At 33.6% G+C, this 26,194-nt stretch overlaps 1 protein-coding gene across 1 annotated transcript in view; it reads left to right on the forward strand.

Moving 5' to 3' along the window:
• The first annotated feature begins 668 nt into the window (after positions 1-668).
• LOC132743122 (uncharacterized) overlaps positions 669-26,194 on the forward strand; it is a 40,525-nt gene continuing 14,999 nt past the window's right edge. The window contains exons 1-11 of the mRNA XM_060731639.1: positions 669-801; positions 4,968-5,204; positions 5,694-5,757; positions 6,096-9,360; positions 10,839-10,964; positions 11,521-11,567; positions 14,442-15,062; positions 20,467-20,545; positions 21,218-21,238; positions 21,937-22,022; positions 25,332-25,471. Of these exons, the coding sequence (XP_060587622.1) occupies positions 790-801; positions 4,968-5,204; positions 5,694-5,757; positions 6,096-9,360; positions 10,839-10,964; positions 11,521-11,567; positions 14,442-15,062; positions 20,467-20,545; positions 21,218-21,238; positions 21,937-22,022; positions 25,332-25,471 (4,698 nt within the window). The 5' untranslated portion in view covers positions 669-789. The remainder of the gene's footprint in view (positions 802-4,967; positions 5,205-5,693; positions 5,758-6,095; positions 9,361-10,838; positions 10,965-11,520; positions 11,568-14,441; positions 15,063-20,466; positions 20,546-21,217; positions 21,239-21,936; positions 22,023-25,331; positions 25,472-26,194) is intronic.

Raw genomic sequence — 26,194 nt, forward strand, 5'->3', positions numbered from 1 at the left:
AAACAATCATCATTTTCTAAATGTTCCTGTTTGTTGAAAAAAAAAAGAGTTACAAAGTAAGATAGTTTTAAGGGGAGCGGTGACCTAGTGGTCAAGGTGCCTTTCCCGCAACCCGTGAATCCTGGGTTCGAGCCCTAATCGGGTAACGACCATGTTTCTTCATATGACACCATTGTTGGTTGGTTCCAGGAAGCGGACTCGAAAGTGATTAATATAAGTTGCAAGAACTGGTTCCGCAATCGAGATTAAATAAATATGTTTAAACCTAAGATAGTTTTAATATTTAAAACTGTGCAATATAACATTTGGTAATTATAACTAAAACATGAAAAATAGAGTGTAACATCATTTAATGTTATTAAAATGATGACATAGTGTTTTCAAAATGGTTGACCTATGGTATTCGTCTAGCCCATTAAATCTGATTTTGACTGAATATATTGTTGTTTCCTTGTGTCATACAATTCAATATACTGTTCTTAATATTTTCATAACTGATAGTGCATTTACTCAAATCCCGTGTATGTTCAAAACAGCAACTTGGTTTCATGTAAAAGTAAAAGTTAGCGCCAATAATTTAATTTAGGTACATTAACGCTCTTTGTGTGTCTATCTTTTCTTTAGGTCGATTCGACTATCCAAAATTCACACAGATGCTTGGATTTTATTTACAATATATTTCATATTCGTATCCAAGCGTCTAAAGATTTGTCAACAAATATGTCTGCCAAATTTGAAAAAATCCCATCTTATTTTTAAGAATTTGTTAAAGATTTATCGTTTGTAGCAATGTCAAAGAAGGTATAAAAGAAGCATATGTATCCATATATTGGATATATTTAATAACTTGAGCAAATCTTTCTGCATGTGCATGGTACACTCAAAGAAACGGTCGTTTAATGCAGAGTTACAAGTTCTGACAGGATTGGACTTGTTTGTAAAAGTTGGCCGCGGAATAACAAGATGTCGGACTTAGTTTCTAACCTACACTTCTAACTGCATGCTGCTTTAAATTGTTTAAGAAAGCCTGGTAAGGGATTCTGAAAAGTTTTTTTTTTTGGAAATGTGGGAATTTACACTATTGATGTCTGCTGGTGAGCTTGTTAGACTGTGACAGTGTGAGCTCATTAAATTTCAAACTGACTGTATTTCTTTTCTTATTTAAAGCTGTACACATTTGTTTTAAATATAATATATCATAGTTTATTTTCCCAAATTTCTTTTCAGTTGGATTTGTTCACTGGTTAAAGGCTGGTCAGTTAAAAGTCGCCCCTGTCTTTAAAAAAGGTAGCAAGTCAGACCCAGCCAACTATCGCCCTATCTCTCTTACCTGTATCTTGTGTAAAACCCTGGAACACATTGTCTCCTCCAGTATAACAAAGCACTTTACTAGATCAAACTTGTTCTATGAATTGCAGCATTGTTTCCGAGAAAAAATGTCATGTCAATCCCAATTATTAATGCTTATAGATGATATCCTACAGTCAGTAAATCAGAGAAGCCAAGTAGACTTAATCCTTCTTGACTTCTCTAAGGCCTTTGATATGGTCAACCATGAAAAACTTCTGTATAAGCTGCATTTCTACGGTATAAGAGGTCAAACTCTTAAATGGATCAAAGGTTTTCTTGATAACAGGTCATAGTCTGTGGTGGTAAATGGCTCCACATCCAGCTCCATACCAGTCTCCTCCGGTGTTCCCCCAGGGCTCGGTCCTCGGACCTCTCTTATTTCTTATATACATCAATGACCCTCCTGAATATGTCCAATCCTCTAAAGTCCGCCTATTTGCTGATGACACAGCCATCTATCTATCTCTGACTGTCGCTTCTCATTCTAGCTTACTACAACATGACTTACACCAACTTGAACAATGGGAAACAAAATGGGACATGCAATTTAATCCATCAAAATGCCAGGTTATCCAAATCACAAAACGAAAAACAGTCATTCCAACAAAATACCTTCTACATAACACCACATTAGAAACAGTTCCATCTGCAAAATACCTTTGCATTACAATATCAAATGATTTAACATGGAACAAACACATAAACAACATCACAACAAAGGCGAATCAAACACTTGGTTTTTTACGCCGAAACATCAAGGTTCACTCAGAAAGGTTAAAGTCAACCGCATACAAGACACTTGTCAGACCCCAGCTTGAGTACAGCTCCACGGTCTGGTCCCCCTACACAGGAACTCTCATTGACCAGATAGAGTCAGTCCAGAGAAGGGCTGCTAGGTGTGCCGTATGTCAAGTGTCACTGACATGTTGACTTCCCTTCAATGGAAGCGCCTTGACCTTCGGTGTATTGACCAACGCCTGGTCATGTTTCACAACATCCTGCATGACCAGGTGGCTATTCCTTTCCCAAAGTATATCGTCCCTCTTACAAGATCATCTAGAACATCCCATCTCCATGCATTTCAACAAGTCCAAACTAAAACTGATTACTATAAATATTCATTTTTCCCAAGAACAATTGTCCACTGGAATGCTTTACCACCTGAAATCATAAACTTGTCTGGCCCCGAGTTCAGTCTGGCTGTAAGCCGGATTGAACATACGTCTCCCTATAATACCTTTTCTTTTTTGAACCTGTTTTTAACAATATACTCATTTCCTTTACTTTTATATTCTTTTATTTCAGTTCTTTTACTAACATTCTTGTCAGTTGACGCGCGTCAAGTCTAGGTCCCCAGCAGGGGTTTGACTATATGGAAGATAGATAGATAGATAGTCTAGATATATTGACGTGCTAAAGCTTGATTCGGATATATTTTTTCAATCTTGGTTAGAATCTCATTTGAATCATTTATTAAAGTAATTTTGTGTGATTATTTTAAAGTGAGGCGAACTGTCACTGACTAAGCTGGGGCAAGTCATTATTTGGGCCATTCGGTATTATTTCTCTCATATATTAGATCAAATATATTTGAGGGTTGATTGTTCTTACTTGGGTACTGACTGTAATACTTCTATCTGTAATATTGGTAATGCACTAATAGGGTCTTCCTCCACCAGTTTTGGCAGTAGAGCAAAACAAAGTAACCTTTACAGTATTCTCTCTTTGTATTGAATCATTCTTCCAATTTCAAGTTGGATACATCTTATTTTTATCCAACATAGCAACATAGTGCGTTTATGACCAGCATGGATCCAGACCAGCTGCACATCTGTGCAGTCTGATCAGGATCCATGCTGTTCGCTATCAGTTTCTCTACTTGTAATAGAGTTGGTAAGCAAACAGCATGGATCCTGATAAGACTGCGCGGATGCACAGGCTGGTCCGGATCCATGCTGATCGCAAACACACTATGTTGGTTTTGTCGTGACGCGGCTCATATGCATAGAATAGAAGTAGATTCATGCAATTGCTTTAAAGCCTGTACATGTATGTTAAAATGCACACTGCACTCTCAAAAAATATTTTCAAGGTCACCATATCATACCAAATGTATTTCAAAAAAAATAAAGATTTGTTATAGTCATGAATGATTTTAATCATGTTAAATTTTAGAAATTTTACACACTATTGTCTATTAAAATTTGGTATTATTGTGACCAATGAAAGATTTTTTGAGGATAAATATATATGCAATATATATCAGGGTAATATGTTGAGATAGAGAAGTACTAACTATGTATGTTGTACATGTGCTTGGTGATCTTTTTATTATCTTTTTCTATTCATCAACCCATGTCCTTTAAATTTAGAAATTTTAGACTAATTTGCAATCAGAAGAAAATAGGGGAAATTCTACTAACATTTTAAAATAATCACCTTATAAAATGACAATACACATTTATGAAATGTGTTTTTTTATAAAAATCAATGTCTGCCTTAAAGTTGATGTGGGAGGAAACTATAACAATTTTGAATGAATTTCAATATGAAACAGTTAACTATCTTTTTAAACAGTAATATTTGTCCATTTAGAAAACCCTACATGTATATACTTAGCTTCTTTATTTTGCCTTATAACCACTGGTAGTCTGGTACTATAATAATGTGTAGTTTATAGAGCTGTTACCTTAAACCCAATATTTAAAAAAAAAATTGCATTCACAAAGATAACATTTTGCCATATTTACCATGTTTACAACAGTTTGTAAAAAAGGTGTTGATTTATCTACATTTTGTACTTTATAAAACTGATAGCATAAAGAAGTTTTTATCACCTAAAGATGAACTGGAAATCAATTTTTTGTTTTTCCCACCTCTGATAGCTAGATGATGACTGAGTTTATGTTAGTCCATAAACTAGGTCAATGGTTTGATATACAATATAAATAAAATAAAATTTTGAAATTCTTTAGTTTTAATATGACCAGTGACTGAGTTACCATCTATAACATTAAAATAAGACAGTAATGATTCTAGAAGAACAAATATTCTTATTCATTCTTTGTTTTTTTATAGGATATTAATTTACAAAAGGTTAAAAAAATATATAAAAAAACAGCAGATTTTATATATCTGAACCACATTTTTTTCTAGTTAGAAATGTTAAATAAGTCACTTAACCTGCCAAATTTTTTTTGGACAGTTGATGTAAAAATTCAAGGGATTTCAATGTCAAATTACAATAATTGAGCTACAAACAATTTAGAACCTGGATGTCGCAGCCTGGCCTTGCTTTTTACTTGAAAGAAAAGTGTATAATCACTTTTGGTTCAAGCACTGGTTCAGGGTTAAAAACAATTACTGAGTAATGGTTGAAAGATAAGAACTATTGTTAACATTAACCAAATTTTTGTTGTCAAATGATAATAGTGAATTTCTTTTTTAAAAGGAATATTTTTAACAACTTGATCAGGTACACAGGTACATCATAAGCTGAAAGTTAGTTTTTTCAACTTTTTCGAGTCACTAGAAAAGTGGATCTCTCTTTAGAACTACTGTACATAATGGAAAAACTGATGTATTGAACTTGTATATATATGTATTCAATCTTGTAGCAGGTCTGGTTTACCCTGCCAGCTGAGTTTTCCCCGGCTGACAGTGAAACAGGCAGTGAAACTAGTCAACGATTTACTTGGCACGAGTTTACAAGCCAGAGTCTGGTAGAGTGTTCCGAGTTTTCTGAAGATTTTGATCTGTCGCAGTACAATAGTCCTCCGACATCTTTACTCTCTGGCCAGGAACTATCCCAATATTCTCTACGTCCAAGTATGGAGGCAAATCCAAATAGTGAGGTGAGAGATTTTTACTATTTGTTTTTCGATATTTTATATTGAATAAAATAAATGCTTGCACATAAAACATGACATAATGCAGGGTTGTCATTAAGAGGCGGCAGGAGGCCAAAATGCCTGTCTCAAATGCATTATGGGCCGCCTCAAAATTAAGAAAACACTCTTTGTTATGCATGATAAAGACAGAAATGACCGCCTCAAGTTCAAAACAAACCTTCTGCAAAAAATGTTAATGACAACCCTGATAATGTATGGTATCATAAAGGCATGAAAATTCTTTTTCTTGAAATAGTGTTTAACCATAATTACGATAATATTAAGTTAAGGTGAGCTTGTTTTTTTTTTTCATTTAGAGTCTGAGAAAGTTCAAGAATCAGATAAAAGATCTAGAGAAATGTTTGAATGTTGGTTATGAAGTACATTAGATATGATAAGTGTAATGTTTACAACACATTTGATGTAATGTATATTATATTATTACAATTACAGACTGTGTCGACCAATGAGAGTCAGGATATATCAACATCACATCAAGAATCCACCATGTCAGACGGTATGTTTAATGTACATTGTAATTTTCTACTGATAGTATAATATTATGTAAATGAGTTACAATTATTTAATGATTGCAAACTAATTTACTCGCTAGGGCATTGGAATTTTGATTCAAGTTCATCCTCATACCATTGTCATTCTGTCGTGACTTTAAATAATGCAATTTACACTGTAATTATACATTGTAGTTGAAATCTAGATATTTAAATTAATGATAAAAGAATTAAATGGTACTTTGTTGTATTACAATGTATTTATTGATGTATCAAATTATATTATTCAGTGAGATGTAAAATAGCAATAATAAGTCAACTTATTTGTTCTCTCGTATAACAGGTCAGTATGGTTATGACGACAATAATTCAACATCGTCTGTACATGATAGTCCTCATGATGAAGCCGTAAGCTCTGCCATTATGGAAGTTTCAGGGGAGCTAATGCTGGGAAAATTCTCCTCTCACAGACATGGATCAGGGGGAAGTGAGAGTTCTGAACTATCAGATGATGATGTAAGACGACCACCATCAGGTGGCGCCATTGCAAAATATCCAGAATCGTCAACTGGTTTGTCTGATAATGACTGGAATCCATATGCCACAGAATCTGATACAAATCAAACACCCAGGTCACCTCGATCCACTGCTAGTGATGACCAGAATCGTATAGGATTTGTGTCTAAAGCTACTTTTAGTATTGCGCAACCTAAAGATTCTACAGCTACTGTTTCCATGACAACAGGGGAGGTTACTGTTGGAGATGTTAAACCAGAAAGAGTTGTCCTATCTGAAAGTGATGGAAGGGTGTCTGATGATCAAGTACGAAATGGAAAAGCAAATTCAGAGAGATTGGATATTTTAAGATACGTCATGGATAATGAAGTAAAACAAGGTGATGATGTAAGGAAAGATGTTAGGTCACCCGAGAATGATGTAAGGAGGGAATCACCAGATACTGCTAGAAGTGGCTACACTGAGGGAAGTAGATCTGGTAGGCTATCAACTGAGTCTGGTCAAAGTTTAGACACTCTTAGAAGAGAATCCAGTGAATCAGCAAGGAGTTTACAGAGTGGTAGAAGTTCACGATCAGATCTAGACAAAAGTGGGGACAGTGCTTTCTCAGGCAGACAGTCTGCAGATTCTCAATACAGTGCACAATCTGGTAGATCTAGAACCAGTCAAAGATCTACAGCTAGATCTGCAGGGAGTGATAGATCTGAAAGGTTAGACAGATTAAGTGATGCTGCAGGTGATAACATAAAAGAATTGATGCAGTTTGAATCTGCCCAGAGAGCTGGTATAGGAACTGAAAGAAAAGAGAATACACAACCAGCTGAGAACACTCAGTCAAGAGATCGAAGAGATAATTCTGGTGATTCTATAGTAAGGACAAGACTAACAGCTAGACTTGAGCCCTATACATCACCAGTGAGGTCATCAAAGTCTCCTGAACTTAGCTCAAATGTAGCAGGTAGCAGTGGATACATAAGCGTGGCTGAGAGAGAAAGGTTACTGTCAGATAGTCCAGATACCAGCCAGAGGCATGTAAGAGATGAAGAGAAGGTAGAGACAAGGTTCGATCATAAAGGAGAGCAAGAACTTGAAAAGAACAAGCCATCCCAAAGAAGCAGTCTTCCTGATAGGTCTCCAAGTGACATTTCAATGAAGAGAGTTGCAAGTCTTTTTGAAGAGACCAAGAGACAAGTAAGAGAAGCTGTAGCCATATCCAGACCTGATCCATCTGGTAGTGAGGAGAGATTTCCCTTACATGAACGACTGACATGGTCTGGACATGAAGATTCATTCAGATCTCAAGCGAAGAATGAGATGGTGCAAAAAAGTAATAATGCTCTATCAAGAGATCCTGATGTAGTGAGATCCCTGACAAGTGAAGAGGTAGCTAGAGTTCTTGGGAAGTATGATGATGATGAAACAGGTAGGATTGGCAGAAGTGATGATAAAAGAAGCAAGGCTGATGATGACGTTAAAGTGTCTGCTTTTGATAGAGTCGAAGATGACAAAATGGAATTCAGTGGGGACATTCTAAGAAGAAGTGGGCGGTCCTATGATACTCATAATGCCCCTAAAACAGAGGAAGTTTCAGATGATGAAATATCAAGGAGAGTGAAAGCTTTACTTTCAGAGACAGATCATCTTGGTTTATCAAGAGAAAAAGGTTATAATGGGAGAAACCAGGAGTACATTCCTAGAACAATTGACTATACTAGACTTCAGAAAGACTTACAAGAAATTCAGGACAGTTTACATGATGTACCAGCACCTGTAGCCAATGACAGTATTTATGTTCAAAGAAAAAATCTGAGAGAAAGCTTGCCTGGTCAAACAGATGACATTGCAAGAGATGAGCTAAGATCTCTTGAAACAACTGGTACTACAACTTGTGGCCGTGAGAGTGGAGTCAGTGAGTATGGAAGAAAATTGGTATGGGATCATGGAGCTGATTTAGAATATGATGAAGGGTATGGTGGTCAGTTTATTGGAACCATGACCACTACAGATACATTATCTACCAAACTAAGAGGTACTGGGGACTCAGACACATTGGTTGTAAGACCTGACTCTGTTGCCACAAATGACACAGACTTTGATGCCCCAGATCTGGAAGGAACTAAAACACTGACTGGCTCTGATATAACAAGAGCAGAGAAACTTGTTGAGCAGGTAATGAGTAGAAGACCTGAAGGAGATCTCAAAGAATCTGTGGAGGATATTATTGCAAGATACAGGAACGAAAGGAGGGACTTATTTGATAGACTGCAAGAACCAGTCGTCCCTAAAGTTACTGAGGATATCCCTGAAGTAAATAAACCTGTAGCTAGGACAGAAAGACCTTTACTGAAAGACCCTGCATTGGAAATACCGGTCTCGCATCAAAATGGCATTTCAAACAGACAAATAAATGGCACAAAAGAGCCAGGCCTTGCAGAAAGAGTTTTTAAAATTCTAACATCAGAGCAAGGAGATGGTGACCATCTTGGTAACACTGAAGAAAAGGGAATGGCAAAGAAGGTTTATAAAATTCTTGCAAGTGATCGTCCACATGAACAAGTGAATGGAATATTGACAGAAACAATGGCAAGTGAGCATGAAATGCTACAAAAACTAGTCGCGAAACCAAAAGATGATTCTAGTTTGGATGATAGTGGTCTAAATGGCACCTCTGAAAGTATTGATATGGAGGATAGGGACATAAGAAAACAGTTGGAATATTCAATGTTAAGTTCTCCAGGAAAAGGGGAAAGAACAGACTTAGCTGCTCTGAGGGAGGCTACCGCAGCACCCTACTCTGCCTTAAGTAATGCAAAATCTCTTCTGTCAACTCAGTTGAAGAAGATGTCAGAGAGGAATTTTGATAAAAGTATTGAACTGAGAACACCATATCGACAAGCTATTGACTGTTATCCAGTGTATGGGGTTGATAGAGTACCGCAACCTGAGTCTGAGCCAAGGGAGGCTTGGATGCCTGGAAGGAGGTCAGTTGAAAGGTCAAGGCAACCAGATGCTGTCTCAACAGAAGCATGGATACCAGTAAAGAGGTCGGCAGGATCGAGTAGCTCAGCTGACAGAGATAGGGCATTAGCAAGGTAAATGTTTATTTAAAAATTTTTTTAAAAATTAAGGTATATTGCAAAAGCCGGGGTGGTAGGGGTAACTAAGTTTTCCTAATCCAAGGTTTGGTTTTTTCCCTTAAAACCCCAATTTAAAAAAGTTTTGGAAAATTTCCCCTTTTTTCAAATTTTCGCCAATAATGCTGAAAAATTTTGACCCTTTTTTAGCATAGGGTACCGGCTTGGGGGCTTTAAATTTTTCCCCCCCCCAAATTTGCCCCTTTTTTTTTTAAAAACAAAAAAGTTTTAAAAACCCTGGGAATTTTTAACCCAGAAATTTTCCTACCGATGGGGGGGTAAATTTTTTTTAAAGAAAAAAAAAAAGGTTTTGCCAAACTTTCTTTTTTCTTTTAAAACCAAAAATAAAATTTTTTTCCCCAAAAAAAAAACAAAAAAGCAAAAAAAAAAAAATTTTTTCACCCCCATTTGCCCCCCAATTTGAAATTTTGAATATTTTTTTGCTTGACTTCAAATTTCACATTGCCCAAAACCCCCCTGTAGGGGGTTTTGGGAAAAATTTTCCCGGTTTCAAAAAAAAAACTTTTTCAAAATTTTCCCTTTTAAATTTCCCCCCAAAAAATCCATAAAACAGTTATTTTTTGACTTAAAACCCAAAAAAATAAAATTGGTTTAATTTGTTTTTAAAAGCCCCCTTGGGGGGGTAATCAAATTTTTTAAAATTTCCCCCACAAAAAAGGGGCTTTTTGTTTTGGGTTCAAACCCCCGCCCCAAAGGTGCAAGGGGTTTGGTTTCCCCTTTTTGAGCAAAAAATTTAAAACAAAGTCCGCAATGGTTTGTTCAACTTTTTTTCCCATCATACCCCTTAAAAAATAAACCAAAAAAATTTTTTTAAACAAAAACCTTTTCACAGTTTTTCGTTAAAATTTTTTTTAAATATTAAATTTTTAAAATCCCTTGAACAATCTTTGAAATTTGACTTTTTCCCCAAAGAGGGGCTTTTATGGAACCAAAAAACCGTACATTTTGTGACCCCTTTGGGTTTTCCAAGTAAAAAGGGGTTCAGGGTCAGACAGGTATATTTTAAAATGGAATGAAAGAATTTATGACACAACTTTAAATGTTGCAAATTCTTGAGCTTCTATCATCTTTGCTTTGATTACTAGATACATTGACCTTTTAGAACTTAACAAATTGTGGGACAACAGTTATATATAGGCATCTTAGTTTCTTAAGTACAGGTAAATTAGTAACACTAGCATAGTATTGATACTGCTTTCTTATACTCATTAACTTCCTTAACAGTTACCATAATCGTTCATATTCCTTACTTGGTATAAGTGTTTGATAAATTTGCTATATAGGCCAAATTTTGGAAGGGTATTTTTTTTCTAATATCCCAAGCAATATTGATTATGCTGGCTGGAATTTAATGTAGCTTAATGGTAAAAGTATGTGATATGTAGGTCAGATACATGTTTGATTTTTCATTACAGATTTGGTGAAGGTCACACAAGGTCAAGGTCAGAGGAGGCAGCCAATGTGAGTGACCTTAGTCAGTACAGCTTCGTAGAACCTGCTTATAGTCCAACTGACAGACGAATGGCACAATCACCTAGCAGGTAAATAAGGCATTTTGTAAATAATATTATAACTTGGCGATAGTTTAGTAAATATAATTGTATATTTATGGTTAAATGTATATCCTTAATATGTTAAGACCAGCCTAACAGGCTTTAAATGTAAGCCAAGTACTGTTTTTACAGTTTTTTAACTTAATTGTAAGTTTATTAAGACACTTAATGATGTACATGTATATCTATATAATAGCTCAATCCAACTGTATTTGTAAAATGTACTTTCCCAGTTTTGTATTTGGAACTATCCATTTTTAGATAGAGGGTAGCTCAAAAGTTATACAATTAAGTTATTTTTAAATATTTTTTAAAAATGAAAAAAAAGGTTTTGTCTATATTTAAAAATGGAGTCCATAAGAGTTTTCAGCGTGGCAAAGATTAAGAAAGTACAGGTTGACTGGTGGCATAGCGGACTTAGAAAACTTAAAAGTAATCATTATGATTTGCCCTCTACAGGACTTAACATGATAATTTTAAAGTTTAAATGCATGAATTAAGGTTAAGTTAGTTTACTGAAACCATGATGATCTTGTTATTACAGTTTAAGACCAGTTGTCATGGGAACGCCACAGCAACATAGACCTCAAGGTATGTACTGTTTCTATAGTGATTTATTATATGTATAATTCATTAAGTGAATGTTTTCACACAGAGAACACATGGGCTCTTTTTATTTATTTGCTGCAATTATATTTGAGTCGTGTCACGAAAAACCAACATAATGGGTTTGTGACCAGCATGGATCCAGACCAGCCTGCACATCCGCGCAGTCTGATCAGGATCCATGCTGTTCGCTTACAAACTAAATTACAATTGGAGAAACTGACAGCGAACAGCATGGATCCTGACCAGACTGTGCGGATGAGCAGGCTGGTCTGGATCCATGCTGGTTGCAAACCCATTATGTTGGTTTTGTCATGACATGACTCATTTAAGAATCACTGTCTTTTGCATTATGAACACAGTGACTTGTAACTTAACTGCTTCTTTTAGGGAATGCACCTATTCACTCTGATTTCATAGTATCAAAAAACCAAACAACAACAACATTCTCATTATAGATATTTAGATGAAAACTTATACTTATGTAAATGTAAAGTAGTTAAAAATGGCAGGATCAGATGGTGAAGACACAACTGTCATAAGCTTGTAAAATCATTACACGGTAAATCACTGTATGTGTTTTTTGTGAATACATTTATCATTTGTGCTACAAGAAGCAACAACAGTGGTCAATTAAAATGAAAAAGTTTAATTGATACAAGCAGCTAACTGTTAAAGATATACAATGCTCAAAGTTGATGTCAGAAAAATATTGAAAATTGCTACACAGTCTCTTTGTAAATATGAAATAAACATGTTTTGATTTCACACAAAGTTAATATGTCATGTTTAAAACTCTACACACATAGGACGTCACAATATGAATATATAGTGTCGTTAAAAAAACTGGCTGTTTTTTTAAGAAATGACCAATTTTACTTGTCCTGTATTAGAGAATGTGACTTACAATATAGTTTATTATTCATTTTTAGCTCGACTTTTCTATGAAAAGGGGAGCTATCCTACTCGCCCCGGCGTCGGCGTCGGCGTCGGCGTTGGCGTCACACCTTGGTTAAGTTTTTCGTACCACCCCACTTTATTTCAGAAGTATTACAAGTATGGCTTTGAAACTTACCATACTTGTTCACCATCATAACCTCCATCTACAGACAAGAGTACATAACTCTGTCAAGGTTTTTGACAGAATTATGGCCCTTTTTTGACTTAGAAAGTGTATTGAGCTTGGTTAAGTTTTTTGTACCACCTCACTTTATTTCAAAACCATTGGAGGTATTGCTTTGAAACTGACCATACTTGTTTACCATCACGACCTTCATCAACAGACAAGAGGACATAACTCTGTCAAGGTTTTTGACAGAATTATGCCCCTTTTTGACTTAGAAAATACATTGAATATGGGTAAAATCCACTTATTGCCTTAACCCTTTGAGATATTGCTTTGAAACTTTTAATGCTATTTCACATCATTACCCCCATCTGTACGCAAGAGAAGGTAACTCTGTCAAGGATTTGTTTTAAAAATTAAGGCCTTTTATCGACTTAGAATCTTGGTTAAGTTTTTAGTTTTTAATTCTTCACTAAATATCTTAATGCTCATGGCCATTGTTCACTTTAAAAATACAGAGATTCTTGTATTGCCTTTTACTGCAAAAACTTTTTTTATTGGCAAGCAATAAAAAAGTCGAGCGCGCTGTCTTACGGACAGCTCTTGTTTATTTAAATTATACATATTCAATAAGAATTTCATAGGTTTTAATAAATTTCTTCGATTAAAATATTTTACTCAAAGATGAGCATAGTATATCTTTAATTACCTAAAAAAAATATCATCGTCAACTACCATCATTTTCATCAACATCATTTTTATCAAGAACAACACCATTGTCCTCAACAACATCAATAACAACAATATTTTAATCATTAAAATAGTGATAATCATCTATATCACTAACAGCATCATCATCACCACTAACAACATCATCAACACCACCATGTACATCTTCAAAATTATCATCGCCTTCATCATTATCAAGATCATTATCAGTATATTTACCATTACAATCATCATCATCATCATCATCATCATCACAAAAGTAACATTATATTTGCACTTTTAAGACAAGGGTAAAGTAGTTAACAAAATGGATGACAGAATTGCACGAAAGCAGAAAGGTACTGCGTTGCATAATTACCTAGAATATTATATCGGTTTGAAGTTTTTTCTCCTGATCACACCTTTATAGCACCTTACTTTCACGCAAAACTGACTTTATGCTGAGTAATATCACTGTCTTTGAATGAATTATTTTATAATGATCTTGCAATGAATAGGTAAAATGGCAAAGATACCAAACAAAATATATGTTGTGCACGAATTTAAGTTGTTCTGACCAAATTGGTTATTTTGACTGTGAGATGTTATGTCTTTTTGTAAATGTGATTTTATATCATAAGGGCAGTTTTGATATATGTGGGTGCTGAAAGATTTATATATCCATACTGTTATATACCATACACTTTTTTTCTATTGCATGAAAATAAATATATAGATTCTTTTTTTGTACAACTTATGATATTTTTTTTAAGTAAAGAAGGAGAGAAGTGATATATTTTCAAAAGTTGTTGTGAATTTCAAAATTAGCACAAAAAAGTATGAAAATATGCACAAAGATTTGGCCATACTTTGTTTAAATTTATATTTCTTCCCATAGGAGCTCATATTTGATAAACATTTGCTTTGATTTCTTATCAAAAGAATTAATTTTTTAAGAATGGGTTTAAAATATTTAAGATTAATTATGCTTTGACATGATTATGAAATTTATATTGACAGAAATTTAAAAAAAAAATTTAAAATTTGGTGTGCTGTTTCACAATGTTCATAAACTTTCCTCACAGAGTGGTCTTTTGAGTGTTACACCAGCGTTAGTGATTCTAGCGATCCACATCGTCAAAGTGACAGTAGTGGTGGTAATATGTGGCGTTACTATGGCTACCAGTTACATGATGTTGCTAGGGAACCAGAAAATGACCTTTATTCGCGAAAAACTCCGCCAGATATGAACCTAAAAAGAAGTCAGTCAATGACCAATGATAAAAAACATAAAGACCTTGAATATGAGAGCCCAGTTAAAAGTCAGAAGTTCTCTCGACTCAGCAGATCTAGGGAAAAGAAGCCTAGAGGTTCAAAGGTCAATTTTCCTAATGAAGGTCATATGTCAAGGTCACTTCCTAATTATTATATTAAACAAGGTTTTGTAGAGAAGGTACCCATCTCAACTGATGATGTTTATGAATTGTTAACAAGAAGCCAGGCTCAAGAAGCCAAATTAGCAGAATTACAGCAGCAGTTGCTACGGCAACAACAAGAAAGTTCCCAGAATTCCTCCTCTTCATGTAGTAGTTTTCAATCTCCAGCAAGGGAGAGTGGTAAAATAGGTAGCTATGGTGACAAAGCATATCCACAAATAAACAAACAAGAACATGATTCGCAACATAGAATGTTGATTAAGACAGGAAGTAAGTAGGGAAGAATGTGCATGTTGGTGACAAAGGGACTTGTTTTAACACAAATAACAGCTTTGATGTGCTCAATTAAACCATCTAGAGAGTGTAAATTTAAATGAATCATGATTTCACGGCGTCTCAACGCCTTGATATTGTGATGGGTAGTTTTCGGTAGCATGGGCAAAAGTCACGTGACAAAATGCCTTTCGATTTATACAGCCGACATTTTATTGTTTTTACGTAATCATTGTACAGCCCATTTCCGTGAAAAGTTACATAGAAACAGTTTTTTTTTTCAAAACCATATAGAATCTAAACAGTATTTTTATCAACACACGAAATATCAGCGTTTTATATTAACACATTTCCGGACATCCTTTCGACATGCTTGAGAAATTCGCCTTGAATGGATTATGTATGGTGGCTGATTAACACCATCCAAATATTTTCGCGTCTTCGCCTCAAAATGCGAAAATGCGAAAACACGAAGGGACGACATATTTTGACGAATGTGTTCTCATGTCGGATCTATGTCTCTCTCGGGGTGAATCTTTTCACGTGTAAAATGTCTTTGAACATTACATTCCTAAGTTTCTATATTTGCAATTAAGAACTTAAATTGTCTTCTTTTTTTAGCTCACCAGAGCCGAAGGCTCAGGGTGAGCTATTAGTATCATAGGGGGATACTCCGGCGTCCGTCGTCCGTCGTCATGCGTCAACAATCATCTTCTTCTCTGAAACTGCTGGGCAGATTTAACTAAAATTTGGTCTGTAGCATCCTTGTGATAGTCACACTTAAATTTGCTCATGTCATTTCAATTGGCCCCTTTTAGGGTTCAGCAGAGCTAAAAATAGAAAAACCTTTTAACATCTTCTACTACAGAACTAATGGATGGATGATCACCAAACTTTGTCTGTAGCATCCTTAGGTAGTCTTTTATCAAGTTTGCTCATATTAATTTGATTGGCACTAGGGCTAAAAATGGAAAAACCTTTAGACAATTCTTCTACAGAACCAATTGATGGATGATCACCAAACTTTGTCTGTAGCATTCTTGGGTAGTCTTTTATCAAGTTTGCTTATATTAATTTGATTGGCCCCTTGTAGGGGCTGCTATAGCTAAAAATAGAAATACCTTTAAACGTCTTCTTCTACAGAACTAATTGATGGATGATCACCAAACTTTGTCTGTAGCATCCTTAGGTAGTCTTTTATCAAGTTTGCTCATATTAATTTGATTGGCCCCTTTTAGGGGTCACTATGGCTTAAAATAGAAAACCTTTAGACATTTTCTTCTACAGAACCAATTGATGGATGATCACCAAACTTTGTCTGTAGCATTCTTGGGTAGTCTTTAATCAAGTTTGCTCATATTAGTTTGATTGGTCCTGTTAAAGCTAAAGCTTAAATGCACTAGCGTTTCTTTAAATTAAAGTTTAAAGATATTCTAAGCTCTAATTTTAATATAAAAAAAAATATTGACAATGGATACACAGTCTCCTTATAAATATAAATATGAAATATACGTGTTTTGACATCACACAAAGTAGATATGTTATGTTTTAAACTCTTAACACTATTCGTGGTCACAGTATAAATATAATGATAGTGTCATTACAAAAACTTTTCTTTTCTTTTTTTTATAGAAAAGACCATCTTTACATTGCCTCTAATAGCATATGCAGTTTCCTGTACATAGTATATTCATTCTTTTATCCAAATAAGACATTTTCAGCAAGAATTTCATAAATTTCATTGGCTTGGGTCATGACCTGTTTATGATGTGTAAATATATTTCAGCTCTGGAATTCGGACTACTGCATCATTGTAAGGTCAGTTGTAGGTCATTAACCAGGAAAAAGATAGGCCTAAAGAAACATAAAATTTGTTTCTCCTGTACTTTACTATCAAAGATGAGTTTATCTGCTCAATTCTCTTATTGAATTTTGTAAAAAAATGTAATTTTTTCATTTTTTGTTGTTGAATTAACAAGGGACAAGGGGTTTAATTTCTGTTTCTGAATTGAATTTTGCTTTGAACTGGCTTACTTTTGATATATTTGATATCACTTTACCTACTTTTTTTGTCTTTTATGTACAGACTTGAAATTTGGACTATGGGTGTAATTTGTGTAATTTTTGATGTTGAATTCAATTTTGATACCAGTTGACCTACTTTAGGTATTACTGACATCATTTGACCTACTGTCTTGTATTTTGACATTCAGATTTTAAATGTTGACCAGGTTTGTAAATTCTGATGTCGAAATGAATTTTGATATCAACTGCCCTACTTTTGATATTTTTGAAATAATTTGACTTTCATTCTTGTGTTCTTGACATACAGACTTGAAATTTGGACTAGGGGTGTAATTTCTGATGCTGAATTGAATTTTGATATTAACTGGCCTACTTTTCATATTTTTTACAATGTTTGACCTATTGTCTTTTTTTTTGAGATACAGTTATGTTACCATACAGAATGAATAAAAAAAATTTGTCCCAAACTGTGAACTTCAAACAACTACACCTTACATGTTTTGCATGTGACATTTTGTGTTTTCATTCAAAAAAAGTTTTTAGAAATTGTCCAATCAAAATTAATCCTGCTCTAGTGGTCAGTTGTTCTGCATTTATTCTACATAGTCTCATAGGAACACACTTGCAACATACATATTTTAACAAATCCTTTCCAAAATATAAGGGCAAAATATTACAATTTTTATAGTGAATAATGAAATGATGGGTTAGATGAGTCATCTAGGGCCATCTTAGTGGTCCTATTGTTTATTATGAAGAAAAAAAGCTAAAACAATCAGTGTTGTGAAAGTATATTACTAAAGGGGCAAGTTAAAGTTGATCGAGCTGAACTGCCGAAAGAGCTGGACTTGCCTTTCAGCAAGTTCTTTTGAAAAATAATTTCCAACACTGAAAAACAGTTGTTTCTGGTGAGCGACTCAGGGCCATCATGGCCCTCTTGTTTAATAATTTCATTTTTCTTGCGCAATTCTCTAAAATGAGACTTGGTTTTTCTATATGCGTTTCACAATTAACATTCACCATACCAGGTTGTAAAATAACTTAATTTGGTCCTTAAATCAGTTTTTACCACAACATCAAACTTCATTCAGAATTCATGTCACGTTATTGTGAGCAAAATTCTGAGTTTCCTTTAGATATGAACAAGAAAATGTTTATTACCCCCGCCGAAAAGACGGATATAGAATTAGTCTCCATCCGTCCGTCTGTCCTTCCGTCCGTCACTCTACATTTTTGTCCGGAGCATATCTCAAAAAGTATCAATTTGAAACTTCATAGGTGGAGGTATCAACTTGAAACTTCATTTGTGGATAAATCATATTTAGGAAAAGTGCAGTGCACAAGAATGATAACTCTACGCTGCATATTTATTTCATTGTTGCCCTTTGTTATTCTTCAAACTCAATTTTTGTCCACAGCAAAAAGCCTTTGAGATATCAACATGAAACTTCATGTGGATAGATCTCACTCAGGAGGTGTGCAATGCAAGAGTGATAACTGTACCATTTCTAAATTTTGAGTTATTGCTCTTTGTTATTTTTCATACTTAATTTTTCACCCGAGTGGAGCATAAATTAACCAAAAAAAACAAACTTTGAGATGTCAATGCAATCTTCATAGGTAGATAGATCTTTTTGAGGATGAATGTTGTGCGAAAGAATGATAACTCTAACCTTTATAATTTTTGAGTTATTGACATTTGTTATGTTCTTACTTTTTGTCCGGAGAATATCTAAAAAAGTGGTAGAGGTAACAACTTGAAACTTCATAGGTGGATAGCTCTTTTTGATGAGAAGTGCAGCACACTAGAATGGTAACTACAATGTAACCGTGCATTATTTTTCAGTTATTGCCCTTTGTTATTTTTCATACTTAATTTTGTCCAGGGTATAACTACAAAAGCCTTTGAGATATCTACATGACCCTTCAAAGGTGGACAGATCTCACTCAGCAGATATGAAGTGCAAAAGAGTGATAACTCTACCCTTCATAATTTTTAGTTATTGCCCTTTGTTATTTTTCATACTTAATTTTGTCCATAGCATAACTACAAAGGCCTTTGAGATATCAACATGAACCTTCATAGGTGGATAAATCTCACTCGAGAGGTATGCAGTACATAAGAATGATAATTATTCTGCTCTACTACATATAAACATGGCTCTTGTAACAAGTTACATGATTATGATATTTTAAAACCTTCTGAACAAGTTAACATGTCAAACAAAACAATGCTATTTGGAGATACCTTATCAATATATTTAACTGGGTTTTTTTTCGTTGTTTTTTTGTGTGGGGGTTGGTTTTTTTTTGTTGTTGTTTTTCGCCGTGACAATCATATTGCTGCATTTCCCAGCAATTTTTTACTTGTATAGAATATATGTGATTTTAAGTTTAAGTTTAGACATTTTGATCTGCTGTTAATTTTAACATTACCTTTTTGATAATATAGGTAATTAATATATGTGTTTTAGATGTTATTAATGGTATGTGTGTTCATTAGATATTCTTAAAGTAATATGTGTGACTGTGTCTAGCATTGGATTAGAAATCTAAGGGTCACTGGTCCAATCCTCAGTTGAGGCGTAATTTCTCTGTGACAATTTTACACGGACATTGAGTCTAATGGTCATTTGTCTCATTTGTCTCTCACCATTTATCTAGAAATCATGAGCGACTGGTAGTCGAGACAATGGTTATTACAGGTTAGTTAAGCAGGAAAACCCATAAGGTGGATCAACTCCGGAAATACAACAAAACTTTGTTAAAATCTCAAAGAATATGTGTCAATAATATTTACAATAATAAATGATTCAAAGAAAACATTAATTACAGACAGCATAGTTAGATGTGTGGTGTGTTATAATATTTCTTGATGTGTGTTCATGTATTGTATCTGTTTAACAAGAAAACTCACTGATAATAGAAATAAGATTATTAAATAAAAATAATCGCATAACTTAATTAAGCTGATATTTTGTTTGTTAAAATTGCAGTATTAAGCTATGCAGTCAGATTTGAAAATTATAAAACTGTAAAAGTTAAGAAATGCTGCTGTTATTTCAATCTTTCTACATCTGTAAACAAAATGCATTGATTTTTATTTTTTTATGGTTGAGTAAGTCTAAAAAATTTACTTAAACAACAACAACAACAACAAAAATTAAGCTCAAAATAAAATTTTAGATATTTAGATTTTAAGAAATTGATGTTGGGATGTGACTTGCTAGTAATTTGAATTTAATTGCATCACATGTGCATGACTTATTTTGAGTATGCTAGTTTATTGTAGAATGATTATCAGAAGACAAGTCTTAGATGAGCTGCCATTACAGTATAGTATAAATATTTATATATGTAATTGTGTTAATTTCAGATAAAAGAGATAGTTCCCCATCCCCGACAGAATCTGACACTAGTGGATCAAGGAGAGGTACCAAACTTAGACCTTACAGGTAGGGTTTCTTTGATATATGTGTACAGTAACTTACTTGTACAGCAAACCTTTTGGTAGACAAAATCTTTTAAACAAGTTCTTATTTTGTTTGGAATTTTGAAATTGTCCATTGTTGTATCAAGGACATCAATATAAATTTACGAAAAATAAAGAGTCTGATGAAAAAATGATTAATTGATAGTGGAGAGTCTGATGAAAAATGATTAATTGACAGTTTAGAGTCTGATGAAAAATGATTAATTGACAGTTTAGAGTCTGATGAAAAAATGATTAATTGACAGTTTAGAGTCTGATGAAAAATGATTAATTGACAGTATAGAATCTGATGAAAAATGATTAATTGACAGTAAAGAGTCTAATGAAAAATGATTAATTGACAGAGTAGAATCTGATGAAAAATGATTAATTGACAGTTAAGAGTCTTATGAAAAATGATTAATTGACAGTATAGAGTCTGATGAAAAATGATTAATTGACAGCATAGAGTCTGATGAAAAAATGTTTAATTGACTGTATAGAGTCTGATGAAAAATGATTAATTGACAGTAAAGAGTTTGATCATTCGGTACAGATGTATGATAGCCAATAACGCCTTACATGTAAGATGTAGATATGTAGTAATGATCTGGTATATAATAAGTAATTAGATTTACTTGTGTTGTAATTGTAGGATATATTACAGCAGTAAAAGGTAAGAATGGTCACACAGTGGAACAATTTTGATGTGAAATATTTTTCTTTATAGGTTTTTCTTCAAAACATCAATAAATCATTTCACAGAGGGACATGGTTTTAACGGTTTAACATGTACTTTGTTTTGTTTTTTGCACAAATCCATGAAAAAAATTTAAGCAAGCTCATTTGTCAAGACAAAACATTTTGCACTTTTTCTAAAGCCATGTAAGGTTTGCCACAATTCAGGATCTCTATTTTTTTGCTGACATTATGAACTCAATGACAGACTTTACATACATTGTGGCAGCTGTAAAAAGTTGCCAGGCACATCATTCATTTAAAATTTTTTTACATTTTCCTATTCTATATCATTGATCCTGTACTTTGAATTCTTACATTAATAACTGCTTATATTGGTACTTCGGAACAAACTTGTAATGCAGTCTACAAAATTTTCATGTGATACTTTTATTGTAATTCTTTATAATTTCTTTTTACTGTAGTGTGTGCCCTTTTCTGAATTCATCTTATTATGATAAAAGGAAGTTTACCATCAGTAAATTAGCCTAATGTGTTCCATAATTAACTGTTAAAGCACTGTTTTGATTTATAATAGCCCGTAATAAATACACATGTTGTTTTTCAGACCTGCAAGAACACGTACTGTTGTATATTATAATATCTGGCAATAAATACATGTGTTGTTTTTTTCAGACCTGCGGGAACACGTGACGTATATTATACAGAGAGCGGGGACGATGTTAATGAAAGTGGAACAACCATAGAGAGTTCACATCCAGGTTAATAAATTTATATATATATATATGAGCCGCGCCATGACAAAACCGTCGCGTTTGTGACCAACATGGATCCTGGTCAGATTGTGCGGATGCGCAGGCTGGTCTGGATCCATGCTGGTCGCAAATGCACTATGTTGGTTTTGTCATGGTGCAGCTCCTATATTTAAATTATATATATACTTTTCCATTACTTTATACTGCGTGGGCTTTTCTTACAATTTTTGCTAATTTAAAATATACATTTTTCATTGCTTGAAATCGGGGTCTTTAAGTTAAGCTTTTGATATATCTGCATATATGCCTTAGACTGTAAGTTATCTACTTCATCTAGGGGTAATTCAAATGAAATTAGTGCCAGAAAACATCTAATATGTACAGAAGAGTTATCCTTTTTCTTTAAAAAAACATGTTATATAAAGTCAGTTGGGACAATTCTGTTTTTTTGGGTTTTTTTTTTTCGTTTTTTTTTCTATATGAAATGAAAGACATGATACTTTACAGTTATGAAAAGCAATGATTGCATGATATGTTTTTGTGTTAAATATACACATATGGTTTAACGGGTAAGATGGCCTCATTCTTGCCTCTTACCCTAAGTCCTGAGTTCAAGTCTTACTGCATATTGCGGTCAGGAATCAGTTTTCTCAGAATGCGCTAGTACTGGGTAGTTCCATTAAGCGGACTTAAAGGCAATTTTAATAAGCTAAAAGCTTTCATTAGCATTGTGAGTTAAAATAAATACATTTCAACTGAAATGAATTCCATAAAAGATTAAGAAAAATGTCATATTAATACATTTTTTTGTTTGCATATAATATAGGAGAACTTATTTTCTGTTAAAATGCATAATTATATATGATATTGTATTTGATCTCATAGCGATATCTATTTATTTTAGTTATATATCTATTTTTGAGTTACATTCCTTTACCAATGTTTTTTGTTATATACCCACAATTTCAGATTCAAGTGGTTAGTATATCTGAAGAAGTTGATTTATAATTGGCTTTCAGTTTGTACTCAGATTTCACCTCCTTCATCTTTAACCCTTTCATTGCTAAATTCATATAATGGCCTTGCCCATATTTGAATTTTGAACTGTCCATTTGTTGTTTTAGGGGGTTTTGATTTTTTTAGGGTAAAAATTAAGCACTGTTTTGGTGTCATAGGCAAGTCATTATGTTTACTAGCATTTAAAGGGTTAACCCTTAATCTGCTGAATTTTTATAATGGATTTTCCCTGCTTTGAATTTGGATCAGTCCATTCAGGGATTTCAATATCAAAATACGAAAAATTGAGCTACCAACAGTATAGAGCCGGGACAGACTTCACGGATGTGCGGGCTAGCCTGGCTCTATACTGTTGAGCTAAGGTTTATCACCGTTAAAGCAGGTTATGGGTTTATAATTATATAGATTTAGTAACCCCCCCTGTTTAATTATTTATCTGAGTTTTGAAAATTATAAATTGCATGGTTATGTTTATTTTGAGTTGATGTTGATTGAATAAGAGCATGTTTTTTTTCTGTATTCAGTGTTCACTTATGTCATTATGTGTACAGTTTATTTATTGAGTGATTTTTTTTTTTAATTATACAAACGAAAAAGATGAAATTATCATGCATGTACAATATGTTTGTTGTTGTTGTTGTTTTTTTTGTGTTTTTTTTTTTCCATTTTGAAAATATTTAAACAACAAATTTGTCAACTTTTATGATCAGCTCAAATAATTAATTGTTTCTACTTTTGTTTTTTTATAAAATATTTTTTTTTCATTAACCTAAGGATTGCTGACCAATTGTGATCAAACCCTGTTAGGGGCAAGCCATAGCTTCCTTGAGCCAAAACTTTTCACTCATTGCTTTATACTGATTGGTTCCAGGAACAGATTTGAAAGTGTGTTTATAAGCTTATAACTTATTACACAATCGAACTAAAATAAATTCTGTATAAATGAAATACTTTTTAGAAACATATCTTTTAATCAAAACAAATGGAGCATAAATGGCTAATTGTTAAAGCTTGGTTGCTTTCTATCTCCCTTCATCAAATCTGCTTCCAAATTTTATGACTATAGGTCTACATTTGAGCCGCGTCACGACAAAACCAACATAATGGGTTTGCGACCAGCATGGATCCAGACCAGCCTGCGCATCCGCGCAGTCTGATCAGGATCCATGCTGTTCGCTATCAGTTTCTCTACTTTTTATAGGGTTTGTAAGCGAACAGCATGGATCCTGATCAGACTGAGTGGATGTGCAGGCTGGTCTGGATCCATGCTGGTCGCAAACCCACTATGTTGGTTTTGTCGTGACGCGGCTCATTTTATTTTACCACTCCATGATTTTATTTTCTTCTAAACATAATCAATCTTCTCTTTTTTGTATTTTTCTTTGTTTGCAATTTACACAATATTAGACTTATAGATCCCATGTATAGGAATCTTATTCTTCTAGAATTTAAGAAATTGAGAAATATATTTTAGCTACCTTCTTCAAGGCTAAACGAGACCTATATTTTTGTTCCGGAGAAATTTTATTTTCTAAATAGGCATAGAATTGAACAGCTATAAAGTCTGCAGTAAATTTTTTTATTGAATAATAAATAAGATTTTGAAGTGTTTGTAAAGAGGGCATTATTTTTTTATTACATATGCATAAACTGAAAAATTTCAAATTATTCAGTAATAAATTATTTTCTTAAAAAAATAGTATTATGAATTTATGGGCCACCATTCTGCTACAGTCATGTTGCACCTGTATACCTAACAATTTAAAAAAAAAATCATCTACAGTTCATGCCACACATAGCTTTTTAAACAGTGTTGATGGGCAATTGATTTTGCTTTAATAACAAATTTTGTCGATCAGAAAGTGTTTGGTTTTATATTTTGTTTCTAGTACCAACTTTAACCCCTTACCATGCTGGTGCCTAATGTGAGTAGCCTTTGAGCACCAGTATAAAGCCCGGCCAACCTGCACATCGATGCAGTCTGACTAGGTTTGATACTGTTGACTGACTTAAACTTTTCATCTTGATATCCCCATAATGTGATAATGGAAGGTTCTATCAAAGGAAGCTGGACAAGTCCATTTTAGAAATTGTTCAGGTTAAGGGTTATTTTACAATGAGTATGCTTTCTATGATTATTGGTATATACTTTTAAAACACAATTTTTATAGTGTTTTTTATTTACCATGTAGCAGATTGCCTCATAGTAAAATTGCTTTAACTCTGTATTTTGTGTTATTTTGTTTTTAGTGTTTATTTTGAACTTCAGTTTAAAGTTTTACGTTTGAATTATAACAGGATCTGATGATGCTGCTCCACCCTACATTCCGAGTCAGTATCTCGGATCCCGCAGAGACGAACCTTCCAAACATCCTGTTGGTATCTATGGTAACAAGGAGAAAGATGCCCTGTCAACGATTGATGAAAACTCAGTTAAGGTAAGGATACATAATAATAATCATATAATACAATGAATGTATGTATTAAGTATGTGTTTCCTGCCTGTTTTAGTTTGAACAAATTTTCGTTGATTTAATGTTGTTATTTGACACCATGCTGTGATAAGGAAAAAAAAAAACTCACTTCTAAATGTCTACTTGTACTTGCTTTGAATTTGGAAGTATTCATTGTCTTTAAAGGGGGTTTGAATGGTAAAACTCATAATTTTGTAGCCACAAGTATATAGCCTGGTTGGATCTGCCTGGCTCTTTAAATTCTTTGATTTTAAAAAGAATATTTTAACTGTTTTTCTTACTGTTAACAAAGAGTTGCAACTTTATTAAAGTTATGTCTAAATGTAATGGGATTTGGTGAATTTATGTCTAATTTGGTAGCAGAAGCTGTCTAGTTAGCATGTGGATGAGTGTTTTAATATGCATTTTTTGCATTGCTTATAACATTTCAGCTTCGTCTACGTGAAATATTTGCTAGAAAGGTATATTATGTACATGTAGTATATATAAATGTTATATTATCGTACCATAACATAGTCTTGTTCTATTATGTTTTAGGATATATCTATCTTACATGATAAACCTATGTGTTTATTGATGAACATATATGTTATGTATTTTAGGCTTTATTATTTAACAAGTTTCTTTGTAAACATGCTTTTATAATAATGAGCATGCGAAATTTCTACATGACAGTTGATCTTAGAC

Source organism: Ruditapes philippinarum, unplaced genomic scaffold (assembly GCF_026571515.1).
Source record: "Ruditapes philippinarum isolate M1 unplaced genomic scaffold, ASM2657151v2 ctg5514_1_1_1_1, whole genome shotgun sequence".
NCBI lineage: Eukaryota > Metazoa > Mollusca > Bivalvia > Venerida > Veneridae > Ruditapes > Ruditapes philippinarum.